At 40.5% G+C, this 24,826-nt stretch overlaps 2 protein-coding genes across 2 annotated transcripts in view; one reads left to right on the forward strand and one right to left on the reverse strand.

Annotated features, from left to right (window-relative positions):
• PARG (poly(ADP-ribose) glycohydrolase) overlaps nucleotides 1–2,491 on the reverse strand; it is a gene marked incomplete at both ends in the record, with an annotated part of 122,857 nt that extends 120,366 nt beyond the window's left edge. The window contains one exon of the mRNA XM_080693586.1: nucleotides 2,272–2,491. Coding sequence (XP_080549712.1) covers nucleotides 2,272–2,491 — 220 coding nt within the window. The remainder of the gene's footprint in view (nucleotides 1–2,271) is intronic.
• A 482-nt stretch (nucleotides 2,492–2,973) lies between these two features.
• Nucleotides 2,974–22,558, forward strand: TIMM23B (translocase of inner mitochondrial membrane 23 homolog B; the record flags this gene model as incomplete). Its single annotated transcript, XM_080693769.1, has 7 exons — nucleotides 2,974–3,079; nucleotides 4,833–4,891; nucleotides 10,654–10,747; nucleotides 10,958–11,042; nucleotides 14,891–14,949; nucleotides 16,447–16,557; nucleotides 22,443–22,558. 7 exons carry the CDS (start codon nucleotides 2,974–2,976, stop codon nucleotides 22,556–22,558), a joined length of 630 nt encoding a protein of 209 aa, XP_080549895.1.
• Nucleotides 22,559–24,826: the final 2,268 nt, after the last annotated feature.

Here is a 24,826-nt window from a genome sequence, read left to right on the forward strand (position 1 = left end):
AAGATGAAATAAAACAAATCTGGAGATGTAGCTCAGAGGTAGAATGCCTCTGGATTCAATTCTCTGTAACACACACACACACACACACACACACACACACACACACACACACACACGCCATAAAGCCAGCCCTGAACTGAAAGCTTTGCTCAGCCACTCACAACACGTTGGTAAAGTTCTCTCTTCTTTATTTCTGTTTCCCTACCTAGAAAATGAGGTTAACAACATCTACTTCCAAGGATTATATGGATTAATGAGAATACAAATGAGAAAAAAATGCCCAGCCTCACAAAACAGATTCTCAACAAATATATTCTCTTTCAACACTTCCATCCAAAGTCTTTCTACTGAAGCCAGTGGTTCTCCTACTTTCATTTTGACTTGATGCTATTCACATTTACTCTCACCAGTAGTAACATCACTCAACCAGTTGTTTATCAGTTCAATAAGCAGCAACAGATTCAGGCAAAAGGCTCAAAATGGACTAAAATTGACCTACATTTCAATGACACAACTCACTTCCACAAAGTCTCCAACAGTAACACAACTGGTTAAGTCACCCTCCAGAATGTGAACACCATGCTGAGTTCTGCATATGTACAGATTTTCAGATTTCAATGTATGAAATGTGCCCAGAAAGATAAATAATAGAGAATTTAAAGATGCTGAATACCCATTTTCCTACTCCACCTACTTGTTCTAGGATAACTATGTACCAAGTTTCTAAAAAGAATTCTAAAACTTACCAAGAGTTTTGGATGTGTATGCTTATAATTTCAGCATTCTGGAGGCTGAGACAGGAGAATATTCATTTGTAGACAGCCTCAGCTACTACAAATAGTAGCTGGGGATGTAGCTCAGATGTGCATGCCCCTGGGTTCCATCCCCAGTACAGAAAAAGAAGGAGGGGGGGAAGGAGGAGGAGGAAAATAAAGAATTCCAAAACTTGAAATATAGTTTGTGATACAGACTTTGAAAATTCTGCTAATTAGTATTCTATGCTAGATGTACAGAAACATCACCCATGAAGTATTAGTTTGGCTTCTCTTCTGCAGAAAATGCAAAATCCGACCAACGAGGAGTGACTGGTCCAATCCTACCAACCACTAACTACTCCTTTCCATGCAAATGAAATTAACAGGACCACAAACTACCAAGTCATGGAAGTCAGACACATTATCTGTAGTTTGCCTTCAGTTCCCCTCCTTTATACCAAGCTCTCTGAAATCTACACCCTAAATTTTAAATCGATCCCTTCCTCATATCCCTTAGTAAGAGTATTACTTTAGGAAGTATTTGTTTCAGTTATAACATTTGTACCGGGTTACATATGTTACTCTGTATGCCAGATAAAATTTATACTGTAGGAAATCCAAAAGCTGTTGCTTAAGCCATTGCTTTCCCTTGCTTAAAAGATCCCCCCACCAAACAACAACAAAATAAAATTTAAACTTGACCTGGCACTCTAATCAGGGCATCACACTCCAATGAAAGTCCTTCAACGGCTTCTCATTGCCTTCAAAGGTAAAAAATTTTAGCAATGTAAATGCCCCAATACAGTCTGATCAGATTCTTTACCTTTCTGCAGCCCCATCACCTTCTCAATGATGCACTAGCTGCATCAATGAAAACACCTCTTTACGCTCTCATCTCGATAACTCCCACACATTCCTTAATCCTCAGAGTACGCATCGCGACCTCTAGAAACTGCCGTGCAATAAACTAGGTACATCTGACTCCTAACAGGACAACAATCTGTCCCTCGTCTATCAAGACATCTTTTACCTTTTGTTATACGTAGCACCTGGTCTCTGTCCTGATAGATTTTAGGGTATGAAGGCAGAAAGCAAGTTCCTCGCGTTCGACACTGTATGCCAGGGCAAAGCACAATGCCAGGTAAGCCTGCACCCGGGGACTCAGCACCTAAATGAATATAGTTTAAAGCTTTCTGCTCACATAGGGGCTGAAGCGCCCAACTGCTTCACATACACAACTAGATCTACTTGACTAAGGCATTTTCTCCACGCAATCTGAGAAAGGCAAACAGGTGGGCTCTCCTGCAGTTTTCTGCCTGACTGTCCAGCAGAATTTCTCACACCACCAATCCGACTGGAAAAAATGCGGTCCCACTCCCCACCGGTGAAGGGGCTGGTTGAGCAAGGTGATCGCGGAGTCGTGCACACAAGACCAGACAGGAACGACTGGGGTCCTCGAACTGAAGCCAGGAAGTGGACCGAAGTGAAGGACCACGATTTTCATTTCCCCACGTACCAAGCGAGGTGGCGAGGCCTCGATGCGGTCCCGCCCGCCCCGGAACGCAGCCTGGCGAGGACGGTGAGTCCCGGAACCGTGCGGGAGCGTCCTTGGGGTCGAGGACGTGCCTCTGCCTGCCCGGAAAGCTCCGCGAGTCCGAGGCGGCCGGCGGAGGAGTTGCAGCGGCGCCCCAGCGGGGTCGCTTGGTGCAGGGCTCACAGCCGGGGCCCGCGCTCATGCTGGGACCCGCCGGGCACAGTCCCCGGGCCGGCCGGGGCGGAGCGCCTCATTCACTAACCCGCAGAGGGACGGATTGCGCCTGCGCGCCGGCGCCTCCCGCACCATGCCCTCTCGGCCGCGGCCAGCTCCGGCGGCTGCTGCTCTGCCCGTTCGGGGCCCAGCCGGTGCCTCCCTCGGCGGTAGGCAGCCCACCTGCCTCGGAACGTGTGCCTAAGTACAGTCCGGTCGCTCGCTTTCCCACCACCGGAAGCCTGTCGTCAAGCGCTCCCGACATTCAGCCGCAAACTGCCGCGAAGCGCGAGTGCAGCGCCGCGCATGCTCGCAAACTGTCGCAAAGCGGAAGTGTGGCGCCGACCGGCAGAAGGTCAGCGCGTGAAGGAGGCCTTGGAGGCGCAGGTCTCCCCGCAGTTCCTAGGGCACAACGGCTGAGCCTGCGAGCCTGGCCTGAGCGACGAGCAGACGACACTTCGCTGCAACACTATGGAGGGAGGCGGCGGAAGTGGCAACAAGACCACTGGCGGCTTGGCCGGCTTCTTCGGGGCCGGCGGCGCGGGTTACTCGCACGCGGATTTGGCTGGTGTCCCGCGTAAGTGTCTGGCCGAGCGTGGGAACTTTTCGGCCTGGTCCCTGCTTTCGCACCGAACATGTGGCATCCTAAGTGCTTCTTCCCACTGGCGTTCATTGGCTTCAGCGTCGTAGACCGCACGGTCACTCTGTAGATGAAAAGCATTGGGGGAGGGGCGGAGATTCCCGGGCCCCTCCCCGTGATTGACCGGTCTCCGGAGATGGTGCACGCTTTCTCCAGTTTACGTTCAGTTCTCCACCCTTTTCGTTGATCACAGATATTCCTGTATATTGGGCTGTGTCTGGATTAAGAGAAAAGCCCAAATGTCTTCCAGACAACACGCCCCTGGTTGGGATTTTAGCATAAACCTCATTCTAAATTCCAAAGCAATTTTGGAGCAAAACAATAAAATGCACAGATGCAAGAAGTACATACGAGTTGGGACAAGCCAGGAACCCTCTGGGGGAACTGGGAGCTGGGTTTTAAAACTGATTTTATAGGTATGAAGAAAGAAGCCAGGTGTGCATTATAAGAAGGGACATATGCAGGATCTACAGTGCAAAGGCATAAATACTCAGACTTTCTCCTAAATCCTATGAATATTTAGATTTGGGGGAGTGAGTATTCAACTGGGTAAATAGGCCTAAAGATGGTAGGAAGTTGGCGGTGGATAAATAAGGCTTTTTTTTTTTTTTTTTTTTTTTTTGGTGGTACTGGGGGTGGAACCCAGAGGCTTTCTACCTCCGGGCTAAACTCCCAGACTTTTTTTATATATTTTATTTGGAAACAGGGTCTCACTAAGTTGCTGAAAGCCTCACTGAGTAGGGAGTTGGAGTGAGAGATGATGAGAATGGTCAGAAATGGCATCCAGTGTAAACTTTCTAAGACTAAGGAATGGATTTGAGTAGAAATATAAAGGAAAGCTACTAGAGCTAATTTCTTTTAAGAAAGTGATTCTAGTTGCCACATAGGAAGTGAAGAGGCAAGAGGAAGTAAGGTTGTGTCTTTGAGATCTGATGCCTGGGCTAGGATGTTAGCACTAGAGATACCTAACAGTTCAAAGTAGATATTGAAAATAGAACTAACCAGACTTTCAATGGATCAAAAATCAGTCATGAGCAATGCATAGATTTGTGAAATAACTGAGATGCAGAAAGATCCAAAAATTAAATTTAAAAATTGGAAAAAAATATTTTCCTTGATCTTTTCCCCTGTTTTTGCAGCTAGTAAATTTCAAGTCTGTTGCTCTGAAAGTTTGCGTTTCCTTTGGGACTGACCCCAATGCATCTGGTAAAACCAAGAATTCTCTACCTTGCTATTGTACATCAGCTTAATAGTCAGTGACTGTTAGCATTAAGAGCTGAAGAAACTGCCTTGAAATATCTATGTACCAAGCCCAACTTGTTTTTGCATGAAACTGATTTATCCTGTGCAGTTTGTGAGATTGTCATGCATTCTTGTAGTAAATGAAAGATACTAACTTTATAAATGGTCTAAGCTATGCTTTATGCTGGTTTGATGACTTTATCTATGATACTGACAGTATCCTACTGATGTAAGAGCCTAAGACACCAATGCAGGACCTTTTGAGATTGAGGGCCCCAAAACCAAGGCAGCGCCTGAAGTGACAGGAAGAATAAAATGGGAAATTTTTTTATATTCAGTGAGCCTGTAAATAAAATTGCAAAATACATGTAACAATCAGGAGCTAAATTAACTATGATATAACTTGAAATAATTTTCTTGCAATATGACATTTTGTTTTTTTCTCTAGTAACTGGTATGAACCCTCTGTCTCCTTATTTAAACGTGGATCCACGATATCTTGTGCAGGTAAGACTAAGATTTTAATAGTTTTGTGTTTCAGCCTACCCTTTAAAAAGAAAAGTCCAAGTACTTAATGCTGAGTTGAACTATAATATATACTTCTGGAGGCACTGTTTCTGGTCTCCATCCTTTCTTTTCTTTCTCACAACCCCTAAGGGACTTAGCCTGCATCTTTCACTGAAACCATTTAACTTCCTTCAAAGGCTTGTTTCTTTTATTTTTATTATTATTGTTACTAATGAGTTAATGAGAGCCTTGTAGGCTGTGACAGGAGGAGCACAGGTTCACCGCCAGCTCAACTACTTAGTGAGGCCCTGTTTCAAAATAAAGAATTAAAAAAGAAATAGGGCTGTCGATGTGACTCCAAGGTAGAATGCCCCTGGGTTCAATCCCCAGTTCTGCAAATAAATAAATAAAAATAAAAATAACAATGAGTGTATGAAAAGGACCCTGATAAATGTAAAGATTTTTATTGTTTTATGGTACTAGGGATTGAACTCAGGAGCATTCTACCACTGTGCCACATCCCCAGTCATTTTCTATTTCTTATTTTGAGACAAGGTCTCACTGTGTTGCTAAAGCTGACCTTGAACTTTATATCCTCCTTCCTTGCCCTCCCAAATTTTAGAATTGTAGGCATACACCATCATTTCTAGTATAATGCTTGATTTTAAAACTGAGTTTGCAATATCAGGACTAAATGCAATATACTGGACTAAATATCGAACATTGAAGGCCAGGCGTGGTGACTTATACCCATAATCCCAGTACTTAGGAGGTGAGACAGTAGGGTTGCAGGTTTGAGGACAGCCTCAGCAATATAGCAAGGTGCTGTTTCAAAACAAAAAATAGGGAAAAGGGGTTAGGGGTATATCTTGGAGGTAGAATGCCCCCAGGTTCAATCCCCAGTACCACGCACACATATAAAAAGACTAATGGTTGGCTATCTCAGGGAAACTATATTGATTTAACATCTGAATATCAATGTCCTATGACATATGTGTATGTGGTAGATTAAAGAAAATAATACTGGACAAAACCTACATGATTACCTATAAGCATGCCTGCTCTCTTCACTGCTACTTAACAATGTCTGCCCAAAGCAGGTAGGCAAGAAAATGAAATGGCATTCAGATTGAAAAGGAAGAGAACTATTTGCAATGATGTAATCATCTGTAAAATATTGAAGAAAAGGACCAAAGAATGGTTAGAAATAAATACATTCAGCAAGTTTTGGAGTAGTTATTGATATATAGAGATCAGATCTGTAAGTAGTAATGAAAACTCCAAAAATAAAATTCCAAAAACAATTCTGTTACCAAAAACACCAAAAAGAGTAACGCATACAAAAACTATACTCTGAAAACTACAAAACATTTACAAAATTAAAGCAAACCTAATTAAATTGAAAGATATTGCATGATATTGGGAAATATAGTATTGTTAAAATGGCAGCACATCCCAAATTAACCTGTAGATTCAGAGGCTTTTTTTTTTTCTTAAATGTAGAAATTGATAACCTGATCCCAAAATTCATAGAGAATTTTAAGGGACAAGACTAGTCAACAATTTTGAAAAGGAACAAATCAAGAGTGTGTGTGTGTGGGGGGGGGGCGGGGTACTGGGGATGGAACCCAGGGGCCTTCTACCTCCATGCTACACCTCCAGACCTATTTTATATTTTATTTGGAAACAGGGTCTCACTAAGTCGCTGAGAGCCTCACTAAGCTGCTGAGGCTGGCTTCGAATCTGTGATCCACCTGTCTTGGCCTCCCAAGTATTGGGATTACAAGCGTGCACCACCATATCCAGCTCAGTTTCTCAACTTTCTGACATTACAAAGCTAAGCCAAGTGTTATGGCGCACGCCTATAATCTCAGTACGTAGGAGGCTGAGATAGGAGAATCAAAGATTCGTGGTCAGCCTCAAGAACTTAGGTCCTTAACAAGTTTGTGAGACCCTGTTTCAAAAATAAAACGGGGCTGGGGGTAAAGCTCAGTGGTAGAAACCCCATGGGTTCAATCTCCAGTATCACACACACAAAAAAAACAACAACATTAAAAAACATTACAGACCTATAGTAATTAAGACATTGTGGTTTTAGCATAAGCATAAATTTATAAATCAATGAAATTTTAGAGCCCAGAAATAAATCCTCACATAATTTGCAGTCTACTGTGATTTTATTTATTCATTTGTTTGTAGTACTAGAGATTGAACATGTGGGGTTCTATCCCTGAGTTACATCTCCAGCCCTTTCTATTTTTTGAGGCAGTCTCTATATAGTTCCCAAGATGGCCTTGAGCTTGCAATCCCCCTACCTCAGCCTTCCAAATTGCTGGGATTACAAGTGTGCACCACCATACTCTTCCAGTCAGTTGGTTTTCCAGCAATGTTTGCCAAGACAATTATGTGGTAGAAAAATTGTCTTTTCAAAAATTATGCTGAAGTTGGGCATGGTGGCACATGTATATAATCCCAGTGCTTGAGGCAGAGACAAGTACTAAGTACAAGTAATAAGATAGATTAAATTTAATCCAATTTTAAATGTTTGTGCTTAGAACAAAACCATCAAGAAAGAAAAAAAAAATTTTGTTTTGGTGGTACTGTTTTGTTGTGGTACTGAGGAATGGAGCCCAAGGACATTCTGAGCTATACCCCCAGCCCTATTTATTAGTATTATTATTTTGTGGTAATGGGGATTGAACACAGACACATTTTTGCCTCCCCAGCTCTTTTTATGTTTTGTTTTGAAACAGGGTCTTGCTAGTTTGCTGAGAGTCTCACAACATTGCTGAGACTGTCTTTGAACCTGTGATCCTCTTGTCTCATCCTCCTAAATACAGGAACTACAGATATATGCCACCATGCCCAGCTCCTTTTTTTAATTTATTTTTTATTCTGAAACAATCTCACTAAGCTGCCAGGGGTCAAGGCTGGCCACGAACCTGTGATCCTCCTTAGCCTCCCAAGTAGTAGGATTACAAACATGGACTACCATCCCAGTTCTTTAAAAACTCTTTTGTAATGAACCTGAATAAACATTTCTCCAGGAAGATAATACAGATGTCCAATAATCACAAGAATGCTGTTTATTGTCATTAAATAGAGAAATGCAAATCATGAAACCACACCCACAAGGACGGCTATAAGCAGAAAGACATATAGGTATAAAGAGAAATGAGAATATCATACACTGCTAGTGGAGGTGTAAAATGATACATTTGCTTTGGAAATAGTCTGGTCCTTTCTCAAAATGTTAAAAGTAGTTTTCTTAAGACCTAGAAACTCCACTCTGGGATACACACCCAAAAGAATTGAAAACATTGAACAGGGTTGTACTTGAATGTTCATAGTAGCATTATTCATAACTGCCAAAAGGAGAAACAGACCAAATATTCATCGGTGATGAACGAATAAACAAAATGCGGCATACACATGCAATGGAATACCATTTGTCAATAAAAATGAATTACTATTGTGTGATACAACATGGATGAACCTTAAAAGTCTGCTAAGTCAAACAATCATTCACAAATGTTCGCATAATGTTTGATTCCATTAATAGGAAATGGCTCAAATAGGCAGAATATGTTGACACAAAAGATAATAGCCACCTAGGATTGGATATAAATGTGGAATGGTTGCTAATGGGTATGGGGTTCTTTTGAAGTGATAAAAATGCTCTAAAATTTATTGTGGTCTTGGTTGTATAGCCCTGAGTATACAAAAAACTATTCAATTATACACTGATATGTAGATAATGCAGTACATAAGTAATGTATCAGTAATTTTATTATTGTTATTCATTGATTTATCTATTTTTTACAGTGCTGGGGTTTAAACCTAAGTCCTTAAGCATGCTAACCAGGCACTATACCACAGAGCTACACCTTAACATAGCCCTTAATATTTTATTTAAAGAATGAATGGTTGGAAACTGCTGTTTCTAAGTTATGTCACAACATTTGACATCTGCTGCATTTGTTTGGGTTAATTCTTCATAGAGAAGCAAGTGAAGGAGTGGATTGCCAGTTTAAAGCTTCTTTATATTTGCAGGAATGTTATTTTTAACACTGGATATTTGTTACCAAATAATGAATTGAAAGTGTTTCTCACAGTGGTGTGGCATGTTGACTCTTTGCATTTGGTCATCATTTTCCTCAGAGTAGAAGCATTTCTCAACCCAGGACTTTGGGTCACCTTCCAAGGGCTCACGCTGAATGTTGTGTATGCATTTAATGGAAAGAGGCTCTTTCTTTAACCTTCTCAGGTTATCAAAGCAGGGAGTAAGGGGTATAACTCAGTGATAGCACATTTTTCTCACTTGCATGAGTCCTGGTGCTCAATCCCCAGCACTGCTAGACAAAGAAGAACATTATTAAGGGGGATGATTTGCCTTTGGGTGACTGATACATACATACATACATACATACATACATACATACATACATACAATTTTGTGTGTGTGTGGTGGTACTGGGGTCTGGAAACTCTTCTACCTCCGGGCTACACTCCCAGACCTATTTTTATATTTTTATTTGGAAATAGCATCTCTTAAGCCAGCGAGGCTGGCTTTGAACTTGCGTGATCCTCCTGTCTCCGCCTCCTAAGCACAGGGATTACAGGCGTGCACCACCACACCTGGCCCAAACTTTATAGTTTTGAGTCATTTTTTGTGATCATTTAGTCTTACACATGTAAGATGGTGCTCAGTGTATAGTTGCTACAGAAGAAAAGTTATTTTCTCCTTCCAAACTGATAGTCTATTATCCGTTAACTTCTCATAGCTTTCATTGTACCTTTCTTTAGAGGTGTCCTTTCTAAACTCTCTTGTACTGTAAGCTTCAGATTTATCATTAAAGCAGGCTCATTCTGTCTACAGATTTAGATTGTGAAAGGAACTTTTTTTAATAGTACTAGGGTTAAACGAGTGGCATTTAACCTTCAAGTTATACATCAGCCCTTTTTATGTGTTCTCCCAGCCCTATTTTATTTCAATTTTTTAAATTTTGAAATGGGGTCTCACTAGGTTGATAAGAGTCTCACTGCTTGATGAGGCTGTCCTCAAAACCTATGAGGGTCTTGTCTCAGCCTTCCAAGTACTAGGATTACAGTGTGCCAGTACTCCCGGTATATGTTTTAGTTTTGAAGTAGGGTCTCTCTAGGTTGATGAACCTGTCCTCAAAATTGACATCCTCCTGTCTTAACTTCCCAAGTACTGGGATTACAAGTATGTACCATAACACCCAGCTGAGAACAAAATTCTGAAAGAGAATTGCTTCTAAGAACCAAATGTGTTAATGTACTGTCTTTCTCTAGTTCATATATTCATTTTCTCCCCTCCTCCCCCCCATGTGTATGTGCATGTGTGCAGAGGTTGGGATACCAGGAATTGAACCCAGGGGTATATCTATCTCTGTGCTACATCCCTAGCCATGTTTTGTTTTTATTTTGAAACAAAATAAGGGTCTCACTAAATTGTGGAGGGTCTTGCTAAATTGCTGAGACTGGCCTTGATACTGTGGTCCTCCAGTTTCAACCTCCCAAGTACTGAGATTACAAGTGCACCATGCCTGGCTACATGGTTTCTTTCAATTTAATTTAGTTGTTGCAATTACTACAGACTCGTTTGTTTGAAGATGATAGTTGAGTGTATATTAGTTTGAGCTTTTTCTTTCTTGAAAAACCACTTTGAAATTTTAAAAATTATTTGCAGGTTCTGTTTTCAGAGACACTCACCTTGATTTTAATTGTTACCCCATTAGGATACAGATGAGTTCATTTTACCTACTGGAGCTAATAAGACCCGGGGCAGATTTGAGCTCGCCTTCTTCACCATTGGAGGATGCTGCATGTCAGGTAGATAAAATGATTTTTCCTTAAGTGTCCTCAGTTTAAGTAGTTGATGGTACTTAAAATCAGAAGCAATTTGAATATTGATTTTAGTTTTCTTTCAATTCATATTTATATTTATCCTCTTTCTATTAAGTAAAAATGAAAATCAGAAGTACAAGTTGTTGTTTTCAATATAAAGCTCTATTATTTGAATGAATTGTTATGATTTGCCAGGGGCTGCATTTGGGGCAGTGAACGGTCTTCGGCTAGGACTCAAGGAAACCCAGAACATGGCCTGGTCCAAACCAAGAAATGTACAGTAAGTCTCTTCTCATCACCTGATATCATCCTGCTTGAATTTTAACCTCTACTTTGTTAGTTTGAGGGGTACAAACCTGAGATTAGAAATGTGTAGAGAATTAATATGCTTTCCTTTGCATTTTTCTGCATTTTTTTCCTTCTTAGAAATAGAACAAAGACTCCAGGTGTTGAATTTTAGATTTTTAGGAGTGGTTTTGAGTTGGGAGCCCTCTTGTCAGTTGGTGTTCTCCAGCCTAACTCTCAGCTGCTGTGTTCCATTTTCCCAGCTCATGTGACATACTTTTAACATTGTTGAATTAGTAATAGGAAACTTGTGTTGTTGACAGGACACACAAAACCAGAGAACTTGGAAATGAAGAAATAAGCAGCTCAGCTGGGCCTGGTGGCACATGCCAGTATTCCCACTTGGGTGGCTGAGATGGGAGGATTGCAGGTTCAAGGCCAGCCTCAACATTATAGAGAGACCAACAGCAATCTATTGAGACCCTATTTCAAAGAATAAAATAGGACTAGGAGTGTAGCTGGAAGGTAGAAAGCCTGTGGGTTCAAACCCCTAGGCATGATGGCACATGTTTGTAATTACAGCATTTGGGAGACTGACACAGGAGGATCAGGGTTTGTTGCCAGCCTCAGCTATTTAGTGAGGCCCTCTGTAACTTAGTGATACCGTTTCAAAATAAAGAATAAAAAATAGAGCTGGGATATAGCTCGGAGGTAGAATGCCCCTGGGTTCCATCTCCAGTATGCAACCAACAAAGAAAGAAAGGAAGGAAGGAAGGAAGGAAGGAAGGAAGGAAGGAAGGAAGGAAGGAAGGGCCAGGCGTGGTGGCACACGCTTGTAATCCCAGCATTTGGGAGGTGGAGACCAGAAGATTGTGGTTCAAGGACAACCTCAGCTACTTAGCAAGGCCCTTTGCAACTCAGTGAAACCCTGTTTCAAAAAATATAACGACTAAAAAATAGGTCCGGGGGTATAGCTCAGAGATAGGATGCCTCGGCATTTCATCCCCAGTACCGCATTAAATAAATAAATAGATAAATAAATAAATGTAACTGTTCTCTAGGGAACTGAAATTTTGGAGAGAAGGGGAAGTACAATTAAAGGGGCAGAAAGTATGTATCATGTCTTCACCCTGAAAGATAAACATGACCAGTCCCTATTGATAATACCTAAACAACATGGTTCTGTTTCACAGGTTTTTATACTTTATATAAGGGGAATTGCACAGTATGTACTCAGGTGACTGGGGTTTTTTAGGACACTTTAAAATTCATCTTTCATAATTACTCTTCAGCCAGCAGATGGCAACAGATTTGCTAGAAATGGCCTTGGGAAACTTGAATGCCTGTCAAGCTTTTTGTATTCTTACTACTGTGTAGATCCTTGTTCTTACATTACTAGCCAAAATCCCTCAGTTTTTTATTTTTAACAAAAAAGTTGTTTCTTTTTACTCTGAGGAACTTTAAATTTAAACAGAACTAGACAGAGTATTTAATGAATACCTATGAACGATAACTCATCCTCAGTGGCCATCAGCTGCAGCCAGCCATGTCCAATGTCTTTCTCTATTTTTGTGGGGTGGGGGACAGGTACTGGGGATTGAACCCAGGAGCCTCCTACTGCTGAGCTATACCTCCAGCTCCCCCCCCCCCCTTTTTTTTTTTTAAACTTTTTAATTTGAAATAGTTTCTCACTTGTTTGCTTAGTCTCAGTGTGCTGCTAAGCCTGTCCTCCAACCTGCTGGTCCTCCTGTCTCAACCTCCCAAGTGCTGGGATTATGGGTAGTCGCCAGCCATGCTCAGCCCGCTGTAGTATTTTGGAACAAATTCCCAGCATCATATTAAAATGCATTTGAAAGTGGAAAGTTTCTTATTTCTTAAAGTAGTAATTTAATAATCATTCTGATCTTCCTAGTCAGAGAGACAGCATTTAATAATGGAAAGAAGATAGGAATTAGAGTCAGGCAGATATATTTGGGTTCAGAATTCTGCCTTTGTTGCTTACTGTTTTATGATCTTGATCTTCCTTTACCTTCTGCCTTTGGGAGTTGTTTAGAAAAGATAAAAGTGAGAAATAGTTGACAGATTGCATACCAAAGAATTTTACCAATTTGCAGTGCCACCAGCAAGCCACTAATGAAAATTATTAGTTTTAAAGTTTGTTACAGAAGAGTGTGTGTGTGTGTGTGTGTGTGTGTGTGTGTGTGTGTGTGATTAGGGATTGAACCCAGAGGCATTCTACCTTTGAGCTACACCCCCAGCCCAATTTTCTTAATGGAAACGGCCTTACTGGGTTGATGAGAGTCTCACTACTTTCTGAGGCTGTCCTTGAACCTGTGATCCTCCTGTCTCAGCCTTCCAAATATAGGGATTAAACATCATTAGAAGTAATACAAACTTTTGTTACCATAGAGCCTTAAGTGAGTTCTTTTACTCATTGTTGTTATACTCCTATGTCTCCAGCAGTAGTCAGCCGTCCAGACAGAACCGTTCCTGTGATGGTGTTACACTGCTGGAAGAGCAATGTCATGTCTCTTTGTCCAGCCGCCATGTCGCTGTTCTGGTGGCCTGTGGCGCTGGTTGAGGCAGGACTGTGCTTCCTTGAGAGTGTGCTGAGCATTCCCCTTGGCTGCTTAGCTCTGGTTGGGAAGCAGACAGCACTTTCTCCTTGTGTTCCACTTACATGGCTGTTTCCTTCTCTTCAGTTCTGGTTTATATTCTTTACTCTGATTCTATTTAATATTCTAGGCATATACTCCCCTTCCCAAAAGAAAATCAAGTCAGTTCGTCATAGTTCCAATGACATTTTACATATATCAGTATCTATAATCGGTTTCTTTATAAAATAAATTCCAACCTGTTATTCAAAACCTGTGTGTATTTAATACACATTTAATAATTTTCTATATATATATATATGTATGTATGTATGTATGTATGTATGTATTTTATATGTATATAATTGTGCATGTGTAAGGTGCTGGGACTTGAACTCAGGGGCATTCTACCTCTGAGCTACGCCCCCCAGCCCTATTTTTATTTTTTTGTCTTAAAACAGGGTCTTGCTAGGTTGCAGAGAGTCTTGTTTGACACTGTCCTTGAACCTGAGATCCTCCTGTCTTAGATTCCCAAGTACTGGGATTACAGACATGTGTCACAATATTTGGTTAATTTTGTATATTTAATAAAGGAATTTCCCTTAGTCATTGTCCAAAATGTTGATTTTTTTTTGTTTGTTTGTTTTCTTTTAGTACTAGGAATTGAACTCACAGCTTTGTCCATGCTGGGCAAGTGATCCTCTGCTGAGCTACATCCCAGCCAAGTGTTGAAAATTTTAACCAAAAAGTAACAGGCACCCTATTGAACTCTAAGGACATATTAAGATGTATCATAAAATTAAGAAAACTTCGAGGCTCAGATCATTTTGGTTTTTTTAAATTATTTTATTTTATTGTTTGTACTGGGGATTGAACCTGCTTCACCCCCAGCCCTATGTTTTTCTTTTCTCTTCTTTCTTTTTCTTTTCTTTTGTGTTGTGTTACTGAGTATTGAGTCCAGGGGCATTCTACCTCGGAGCTACACCCCTAGCCCTATTTTTTATTTTTTATTTGTATTCTAAACAGGGTCTCAGTAAGTTGCGGAGGGCCTCACTGAATTGCCGAGACTGGCTGTGAACCTATGATCCATCTGTCTCAGCTTCTGAAGTACTAGGATTACAAGCATGTGCCACTATGCCTCACTTGTTTTTTTGTTTTTATTTTTCATTTTTTGTGTATGTAATACTGGGAATAGAACCCAGGGACCTGCTACATGATTCTAACTACAGACTTTCTTTCTTCCTGGTAGGATTTTGAATATGGTGACTAGGCAAGGGGCACTTTGGGCTAATACTTTAGGTTCTCTGGGTAAGTAGAAATCCTGCTTAAAATAAATCATTAACTCAAAGAAAGAATGCAAGAACAACTTTGTCAGTCACTATTCCGGTTCTAGGATATGAAGTAATGAGGGCTAAATCCACTTTGGTAGATAGGATCCATACCACTTAGAAAAAGACCCTAAACTATGTAATGAAATCATCCCAGATACGACTTCCACCCTGAATACTGTTTCTGAATGTTTTGATCTTTTAAACACTTTTTCACCTGTCTAAGCAGAACACCAACTGCCATGTTTTGACTAAGTGGATTCCAGGTAATTTCGGTCCAAGGCAAAGGGCTGGTATGTTAGGAAAGGTTCAAGGTCCTGTGGTGAGACGTGACAGATCAGCCCAGTCCTTTTGCTCTATGTTCCTAATAGCCTATTCAGACTGTTCACCCGAGTAGATTTCAGGGACCTAATTGCCAGAGCTGTAATGGGTCCTTTGTAGATAACAAAAACATTTACAGTGCTGGGTAAGAGGTAACTTGGTAGGGCAGAGTCAAAAGCAAATGCTTTTGTCACATGTTGTTTATGAATAATAGCTTTTTTGATAGTTGATGACTTATAATAGGCCTTGCTTTGTCTTAACATGCAAGACTTTCATAACTCATGAACTTAGCTGAATATCTGAAAATTTGTAACAGGTTAAGTAAGAGAATATACAGACAACTCATTGAAAAGACTTTTAAAGAAAAGCCTTTGTTGTGGCAAAGTACGATGGTAACCTTTTTGGGAAGCAGATTCACCTTGGAAATTTTAATGAACGACTGCTCCCATACACTTTTCTCCCATTACCACCACCACCATCCCAGCACACACACAGTGTCCCTCGAGGCTTTGTTTCTATTAATTGCCTGTATATGTAGGGTAGCGAGCTATCCTTGCCTCCCTAAGATTGTACTGGTTTTAGCACTACCTGCCCCACATTCTCCTGCTGCACAGGCTGGGGTCGTCGCTCAACCTGTATGTTCCTATTGTAATGTGATCAGTCAGTGTTCTGCTCATGTTCACTTTCAGTAATGATGCTGGTCCTAAGAGTTTTTACATGTTTGAGAATCAAACTTCACTTTCAAGTTGTATTTTTTTCTTAGAAATGCATGGATGTTTAATCCAAAGTACAGCCATTGTGATAGCATACAAGTGAAAATTAAAAGTCTTGTTGGCACTCCCCACCGCTCACCGTGTTTCTTCTAAATATCTGCAGACATTTCTTTGTACATCAGAGTCATGTGCAGGTGTGCATATCTGTAGGCTGTTCTTAGTAGTGAGTCTATCTCTCCCGGTTAATAGGGTGAGTCCCTTTCTGGATCTGTGTAGATGGTGCAGATCCTCTTGGTGGACGGTGGACATTTTGTTGCCAGATCTAGCTATTGGAAATAGTGTTTCAGTAATCAGTCTGTATCTGTCTTCTAATGATGTATCTGAAGAGTTGCCATGCTGACTTTGAGCTGCAGTTTTAATATGGATCACTTGTTTCCCTCTAGCTTTGCTCTATAGTGCGTTTGGTGTCATCATTGAGAAAACTCGAGGTGCTGAAGATGATCTTAACACAGTAGCTGCTGGAACCATGACAGGCATGTTGTATAAATGTACAGGTATGTACTACTAGGCAGAGAGATCTTAATGCACTTGAAGTACACTATTTATCCATAGCTTTAAAAGGAAACTATATCTTTTGGCCTGTAACTAGCACTTGTTCTGTTCTATTTCAATTGTGGTACAATGTGGCATAAAATTCACTCCCTTAACTATTTCTAAGTGTATAGTACAATACTGTTAAGCATAATCACATTGTGCAGCGGTGTCTAGAACTTCCATCTTTATTTTATTTATTTATTTGTTTATTTATTTTTGTGATACTGAGTATGGAACCCAGGGGCCTTCTACTGCTGTGCTACATCCCTGACCTATTTTATATTTTATTTGGAAACAGGGTCTCACTAAGTTGCTGAGAATCTAAGTGGCTGAGGCTGGCTTTGAACCTATGTGATCCTCCTGTCTCAGCCTCCCAAATACTGGGATTACAAGGTGCGCCACCACGCCTGGCTAGAACTTCATCTTATAAGACTAATGCTCTATATATGCATCACACAACAATTCCCCATTTCCCTTTCTCTCAGCTGCTAGTAGTCTTGTGTCTTCTCTCTCCAGTACTTCTCTAAGCACCTCATATAGTTGGAATCATAAAGCGCTTGAGGCCAAAAAATATTCCATTGTATGTTCTACAGTTTGCATATCTGTTTCTTTGGCAAGGGATCTTCTACCCACCCTCCCCACCCAACACACAAATTCTTTCTGGTATTGGGTATAAAACCCTGGTCTGTTCTATCACTGAGCTCTATCCACAACCATGAGACAGGATCTGGTTAATTTGCTCAGGCTAGCTCTGAACTTGGGCTCCTCCTCCTTTCTCAGCTTCCTAGTTTGCTGGAATTACAAGGTGTGTGCCACTGCACCTTGCTGTCAAGGGATTCTTGGTTTGCTTCTACCTTTCAGCTATGGTAAACGGTGGTACTGTGAACATTGGTGTGTAAACAAACACCTGTTCATGTTTCTGTTTTCAGCAGTTTTAAATATATAACTAGGCCAGGCATGGTGGCACACACTTGTAATCCCAGCATTCGGGAGGTTGAGACCGGAGGATTGCTGACAGCCTCAGCTACTTAGTGAGGCCCTCGCAACTTAATGAGACCCTGTTTCAAAATAAAGAATAAAAATAGAGGTGGGCGTGGTGGTGCATGCTTGTAATCCCAGAGTTTGGGAGGCTGAGACCAGAGGATCATGGTTCGCAGACAGCCTCAGCTACTTAGTGAGGCTCTTTGCAACTTAGTGAGACCCTGTTTCAAAATAAAGAATAAAAAACAGGGCAGGGGGTGTAGCTCCGAGGACAAATGCCTCTGGGTTCCATCCCCAGACCCGCAAAAAAAAAAAAAAAAAAAAAAGAATAAAAATAGGGCAGGGGTGTGGCTCGGAGGTCAAATGCCCTTGGGTTCCATCCCCAGACCCTCAAAAAATAAATAAATAAATAAAATTAAATTTAAAAAAAATAAAATATATATATATATATATTATGTATATGTATGATTTATATGTATGATTTATATATGTAATCAGAAGTGGAGTTCTTATGTCTTTGTAGTTCACGCGTATGTGTTTTGTTTTGAAATTAAAGAGAGGTGCCGGGCGTGGTGGCGCACGCTTGTAATCCCCGCGCTTGGGAGGCGGAGACAGGAGGATCGCGCAGGTTCGAAGCCAGCCGTGCTGGCGTAAGAGACCCTGTTTCAGAAATATAAAATAGGTCTGGGAGTGTAGCCCGGAGGAAGGAGGGCTTCCAGGAACCCCAGTACCACCAAAAAAAAAAAAAAAGAAAGAAATTAAAGAGAGGTAAGATTGGCTGGGAGAATAGCTCAGCAATAGTGTTTGCCTAGCCAAAAAGTGGAACTAACCTAAATATCCACTGATAGATGACTGAATACACAAAATGTATATTTACACAACAGCATGGAAGATTAAAATGTAGGAAATTCTCTCACCTGCTCTAGTATCAACCTTAAAGACATTATGCTAAGTAAGTCACAAAAGGGCAACTGTTGTGTGACTACATATGTCTATTATTTAAAATAGTCCTAGAAATAAAAAATGTAACAGTAGTTGCTAGGAATGGTGAGGATTACTGTTTAATAGCTGTAGTTTCAAGATGAGTTAAACTGAGGATGAGTATTGGTGATAATAGTGAGGACCTGTTTCAAAATCTTAAATTAAAAAAAAAGGTTACAGGTATAGCTTGGAGAGAGATTGCCTCTGTATTCAATCCAAGTATCATAAAAAAAGTAATTAAGTTTTGTGTTACATGTATTATGCTAAAATATGGAGAAGGGGGTTGAATGAACCCAGGACCTTGTATGCAGTTTTTAGCACTGAGCTATAGCCCTAGCTATGATTTGAAAAAATAAATCAACATGATGTTTTGTCACCACCACGTAAGATGAGGCAGCTGGTCCTCCAAAGCAGGGTTACTAACTTATGGTGGGTTGTCAGCTGCCTATCTGTCCACTATCTCCAAGCTGAGGGTGAGTTTTGCCTTTTTTTGAGGAAGTTGTCTGGGGGTAGAACCCAGGAGCATTCTAACTCCAAGCAACACCTCCAGCCCCAGTTTATTCATTCATTCATTCATTCATTCATTTATTTTGGTACTGGGGATGGAACCTAGGGTCATTCTACCTTGAGCTATACCCCTAGCCCTTTTTTTTTAATTATTTTATTTTAAAACAGGGTTTCACTGAGTTGTAAAGGACCTCACTAAGTAACTGAGGCTGTCCATAAATGCAATCCTCCTGTCTAAGCCTCCCAAATGCTGGGATTACAAGCATGCAATGCACCACCATGTCCAGCCTTATTTAATTTTTACTTTTGAAACAGGTTCTCACTAACTAAATTGCTAAAGCTGGCCTCAAACCTGCAATCCTCCTATCTCAGCCTTCCAAGTACAGGTGTGTACCACCATGCTGGTTTACCTTTTTAATATAGTTCCTTTAAATGGTTAAATAAATATACACAGAATAGAGAATAGCCTTTGATCCTCAGAGCCTGAAGGTTTTTTTTGTTGTTTTTTGGGGGGGTTTTTTTGTGGTACTGGGGTTCCTGGAAACCCTTCTACCTCCAGGCTACACTCCCAGACCTATTTTTATACTTTTTGAAATTTGGAAACGGTCTCTTATTCCAGCGTGGCTGGCTTCGAACCTGCGCGATCCTCCTGTCCCCACCTCCCAAGCGTGGGGATTACAAGCGTGTGCCACTATGCCCTGCTGAAGTATTTACCTTTTAAGAAAGGTTTGCTAATCTCATTCTAAAATAATTTGTCATTTTAATGTGTCACTTCTGCCATTAACCAGCTATATTCTAAAAACAAAGCACTTAAATATTCCAGTTTTCATTTCCCCATGTGTAGAAAGGGTAATACTTGCCTTGTCTCTCTGGAAGAGTTGTGTAAGGATCTAGAAGATAGTAGATAAAGTCACAATCTACCAGAGGCCTTATTTGCTTTCTCTCTGTTGAAAGCAAGTATCTGCTGATTTTTATCTTATGTGCTTGGTCAGAAGTTGTTTACAGAAAATCTAAAACAGAGGCCCTTAAACTCAACAGATCAACCAGCTGGGAAATTGTTGTAACTGCAAAGAATTAAAATTAAAACATGGCATGTATGTGATAAAAAACCACCCTTGAGTCAGGATTAATAGGTGGTGAGTAAATTTCACACTGCTTGAATTTGGTGTCTTGTTACTGGAGCTAAATGCTTCCTCTAAGGTTTAAAGAAGTGACTTCTTTAGTTTGAACTAATAAGTTAAAAAACAGAAAGCTTCCTGGGGAATAAATTATTGTGTACTTGTATTCCAGAGATCCTAAAGCTTTACAGGGTCCATTGTCATTGTGTGGCTCCTGGTGCCCATGCCAGAGGATTCCTGCGGGAGCATGTGGTTTAGCAGCTGAGAACTAGTATAAGAACCTTTCCATGGGCCCTCAATGGTCCCTGTGTTCTTAGGAAACTCACAGAAAGGGTCAGTTGGAAGAAATGGTTTGTAGCTCTTTCCAAAATAGTAAACACACTTCAAAGGCATTTGGATCTATAATGGACTAGCTGGATGTTTTGTTGTAGAAAGTAGTATGTGCAAAAACACTTGTGCTTTCAGTCACCTGCCCTCTTCCAAAGTTTCATTCTAATAATTGAATTGTAGTGATGCTGTTGTACCTTTTGTTTCTTCTGTGCCTCAGTTTATTTTTTCCATTTTAGAAATCAGCCTTGTTATTGTTCACTTTCAGCCCTATAGCTTTTTCTTGATTTATTAGGGAAAGGCCTAAAATTGATCCTCATTAAACTGAGCAGTATGTTTTTTAAGATAGGAGGATAAGTATATATTATTTTCCATTTTGTAAATTTTCAGCCAAATTGAATATCAAGTTGGAAATTCATTCTCCACACATACTAGTCTCAGTACAGCCAGATGATAAGAGATAAATTGGATATCAAGGAGGTAACTCCTATTTACTTTGATTTGTTGGACTTTTAAAAAATGTTGTTGATCCTTCTCTCACGCGGCTTATGATGTCTGCAGTTTTTGTTTGGTTGTGTTTGAGAGAGATAATTGGGGCATTTCAGAGTGGATGCCTGAGAAGGACTCAAGCAGGTCCACTATCAGTTGTTTTCAGACTGGAAAGATTCCTACAGGGTGTGGCCCACTATCAACTGAAGCCATGTGGTAGGGCACTCAGTGCAGAAATGGTTGCTTCTGAACACAGCAACATCACTGAACTTCACAGAGCCCAAGAGCTTGTTAATAAGATACACTGTTCCACCACAGCTACACCCTCCTTTGTCTTCCTAACACAGGAGTTGGGCAGTACTCTAGGACAGTATAGGCCACCTACTTGTGTGTGGAACTACAAAAAAAGAATCACATTCTTTTATTGAGAACCCCCATTCCCGTGGCTCGTTCACTTAGCTTCTCTTTACCACATAAGCCATAATAAGCAGTTGGGGGAATTTCTAGTTTGAGAAATTTCTGCGTGGCTTCCCCTTACTAAATGTGGGTACTGTTTTCAAGTAACTGAAACAGTTTTGTTCCTTTGTTGTCAAGCAAAAGTAGTTCAAGAAGCCAGGCGTGGCACATGCTTGTAATCCCAGCATTTGGGAGGCTGAGACAGGAGGATCGTGGTTCGAGGACAGCCTCAGCTACTTTGTGAGGCTTTTTGCAACTCAGTGAGACCCTGTTTCAAAATAAAGAAAAAAAATATAGGGCTGGGGGTGTAGCTCAAAGGTAGAATGCCCCTGGGTTCCATCCCCAGTACCGCAGAAAAAGAAGGGAAAAAAAGGTAGTTCAAAGTCTAACTCTTGAACTGTTTTCCTAGAGGACTGTGCTCAGTGACTGTGCTTGCCAGCTGTGGAGGTTGATACATCAGTGACTGAGCTGGTGTTTCTATCAAGACCAGCTGTCTTTTCACTACTGTTTTTTCCAGTCCTAAAAGTTAACATTTGGAGGACCTATTCAGAGTCCAAAGGCTGTTAATGTTTCTACATAGGATGTTCACCTTGTTTACATCACAGCTTAAATTTATTGTGATGCTTGTGAAATTCTAAACTCTGTGACTTCTGGAAACAACTAATCTGGCTTCAGTAATAATAAGCATGTATCCAGAACTGCTGTACAAATTGGGTAGGAGAGAAATTGACCCTGATGACTAGATACATACTGTGAAATTAAAAGTGGGAGAGGTGTGAAGGTTTAAAAACATGTGTATATTAAATAATAGGTTGGGGAATTTCTTGGCTACTTGTATTAATTTTAAACACTCTCCTATTTGAGGGAGCATGTTTAAAGTCTCTCTCCATGTGATGTGTTTCCATATTACCATGCCCTTATCTAACCCTTGGGTGCAGACACTGCAGTACAGGCTATTTGACTTGCTCTTTCTGCTTCTCTCCTAGGTGGTCTTCGAGGGGCAGCACGAGGTGGTCTGGCAGGACTAACACTTACCAGCCTCTATGCACTCTATAACAACTGGGAGCACATGAAAGGCTCCTTACTCCAGCAGTCACTGTAGGAATCCTGCCAGCTCATGGAGGGGACACTTCAGTAGTTGTCCAGACCAATAAGTCATTCTGGAGTTATTTCTCTCTTCTACCTACAATTAGTTTAAAAAATTGGATTCTGATTTGCTGTGAAGATCATGATGGCTCACCAGGACCGGCACTCCTTCCTGCCCTTAGTGAGTTGAAGCCAAAACCCTCCGGTGCCTCACTGAGTAATGTGATTCTTGCTCCATAAAGAAGACCTGAACTGGAAAGCTACTTATTCCCAGAATTGAGGTCATGCTTGTTGCCTGTTCCTTTAATGATTTGAAACTGTAATGTTGCCCTGTGTTCTGAATAAAGGGTGAAAATAACCAAAGTCACAACTCCAACATATAGTTGGTGTTTATTTAAAAACACCTACCTGGGCATAAAGTGAAAGTTACTTTGGGCATTTTCTTCTGCCTAAAGGCCAAAACAATGTTTTCATGTCCATCTTACAATGTCAGGCTCCTGGTGGCATTAATGGAAGATTTTTTTCACCAGTAGACTTTAGGCTACTTCAAGGTAGTTGAAGGTAATCATTAGAACAGTTATGCCAGAACAGTATTCAGCAATCATGCTTCATTCTGTACATGGCAACTTTTTTGTTTATTTATTTATTGCAGGTCTGGGTTTGGAACCCAGGGACATTTGACCTCCAAGCTATACCCCTAGCCTTATTTTTTATTCTTTATTTTGAAACAGGGTCTCACTGAGTTGTGGAGGGCCTAAATAGCTGAGGTTGTCTGAGAACTGCAATCCTCTATAATCTCAGCCTCCCAAATGCTGGGTTAACTCCTTTTTAGAAGTAAATAGAAACTAGAACTTCTCCAAGAACCCTTGGGAAAGCTAAAGGAAATAAGGATGGGTTTTATTACTGAGTTTTTCATCTTATTCCAACATAAAAGCTAATCACAACTGCATTGCAGGTTGCATATGTAAACCTGAACACTAAGCAACCATGGCTAACTAGGGCCTTTTCAGGTATATCTAGTAAAAGGAAGACCATCAGAAAAGCATTTAACCTGAGATGTCAAATCCCCGGTTAGAATTTCAGGATTCATAAATTACCTCAGTAGTGAATTACGTATATGTTCATGTTACTTCTTGGCTATACTCCTAACCAAAGGTTATCACATTTATGTAATAAGATAGTACATATTGTGACAGTTTTATAAATACACATGTACAACTGGTACGGTTGATATGCTTTTAATGAGAGGCAATACAAAATGTATCAATCCAAAAAGAATGTTTTACACACTCATTAGCATACTGATTAATGTAAATTACATTTTAGTTATGTAAGAGACAGTGTGTTAGACCTCAAGAAAGAAACTACCATTTCCTGTTAACCCATGATTGGAAAGGCTCAATTTGTTTTTACCCATCACCTTTACAATTCCTCAGTGGTATATCATAGGGATTAAAAATAATAAGAGGCTCTTCTCAGCTGTGATTGAATGAATTCTAGTGAAGCTACCTGGCAATGTCACTGTGGGACAATGAAATATTTCCAATAATATAGGCAGTCAGGAGGCTTAATAGTTTCAAAGACTGGAAAGCAGCTAAGATATTTTGGATTTTGAAAATTGATTCCCATTTCTTTCCTACAGAAAAGCTCTTTTAGAGCATGGACATGGCTTTAATGATAGGGAACATCAAGAGTTTCCATAAAGCTTCACATACCTCAAGGCACAAGTGTTGAAAACAGCCTGTTTACTAGTATGTCACTGCTCCCTACTTTTGGAGGTACAGGAATGCTGTGCTTGCAGTGATAGGACATTGACTTTATTCCATAGTCAAAAGCACCAGGTGTCAAGCTCAGCTTCCATTTACACAGGATGCACCAAAATCCCTAGGACAGTGAATGGGTCAAGTACTACATTCCCAAAGTGTCTTAGTCAGCACTAGGGCTCAAAAAGTCAGTAGGTTTGTAAAATACAGGGAAGTGTCTAGGACTGCCCTAAAAATACTCTTGAAATATAACCCAGAATCCTTCTCAAAAAGCTCACAGGATACTTAAACATTCAGAAAAGGGAATAAAGGCAATTTGCAGTAGCTGAATTTCTTTCAAAGGAAGAACAATGGAGGACTGATGTGTTGGTGGAAATGTTCGATAACTAATGTCAAAAACTGCCAAGATGATGAATACACATTTTGGTAAGAAAAATATCACTGTTTGCAAAGGTTAATTATTCATGTGAAATATGCTATATATTAATTGAACAGAATCAGGCCACTAAAGGAAACCCACA

The sequence above is a fragment of the Muscardinus avellanarius genome (genome assembly GCF_963383645.1).
Source record: "Muscardinus avellanarius genome assembly, chromosome: 4".
Taxonomy (NCBI): Eukaryota; Metazoa; Chordata; class Mammalia; order Rodentia; family Gliridae; genus Muscardinus; species Muscardinus avellanarius.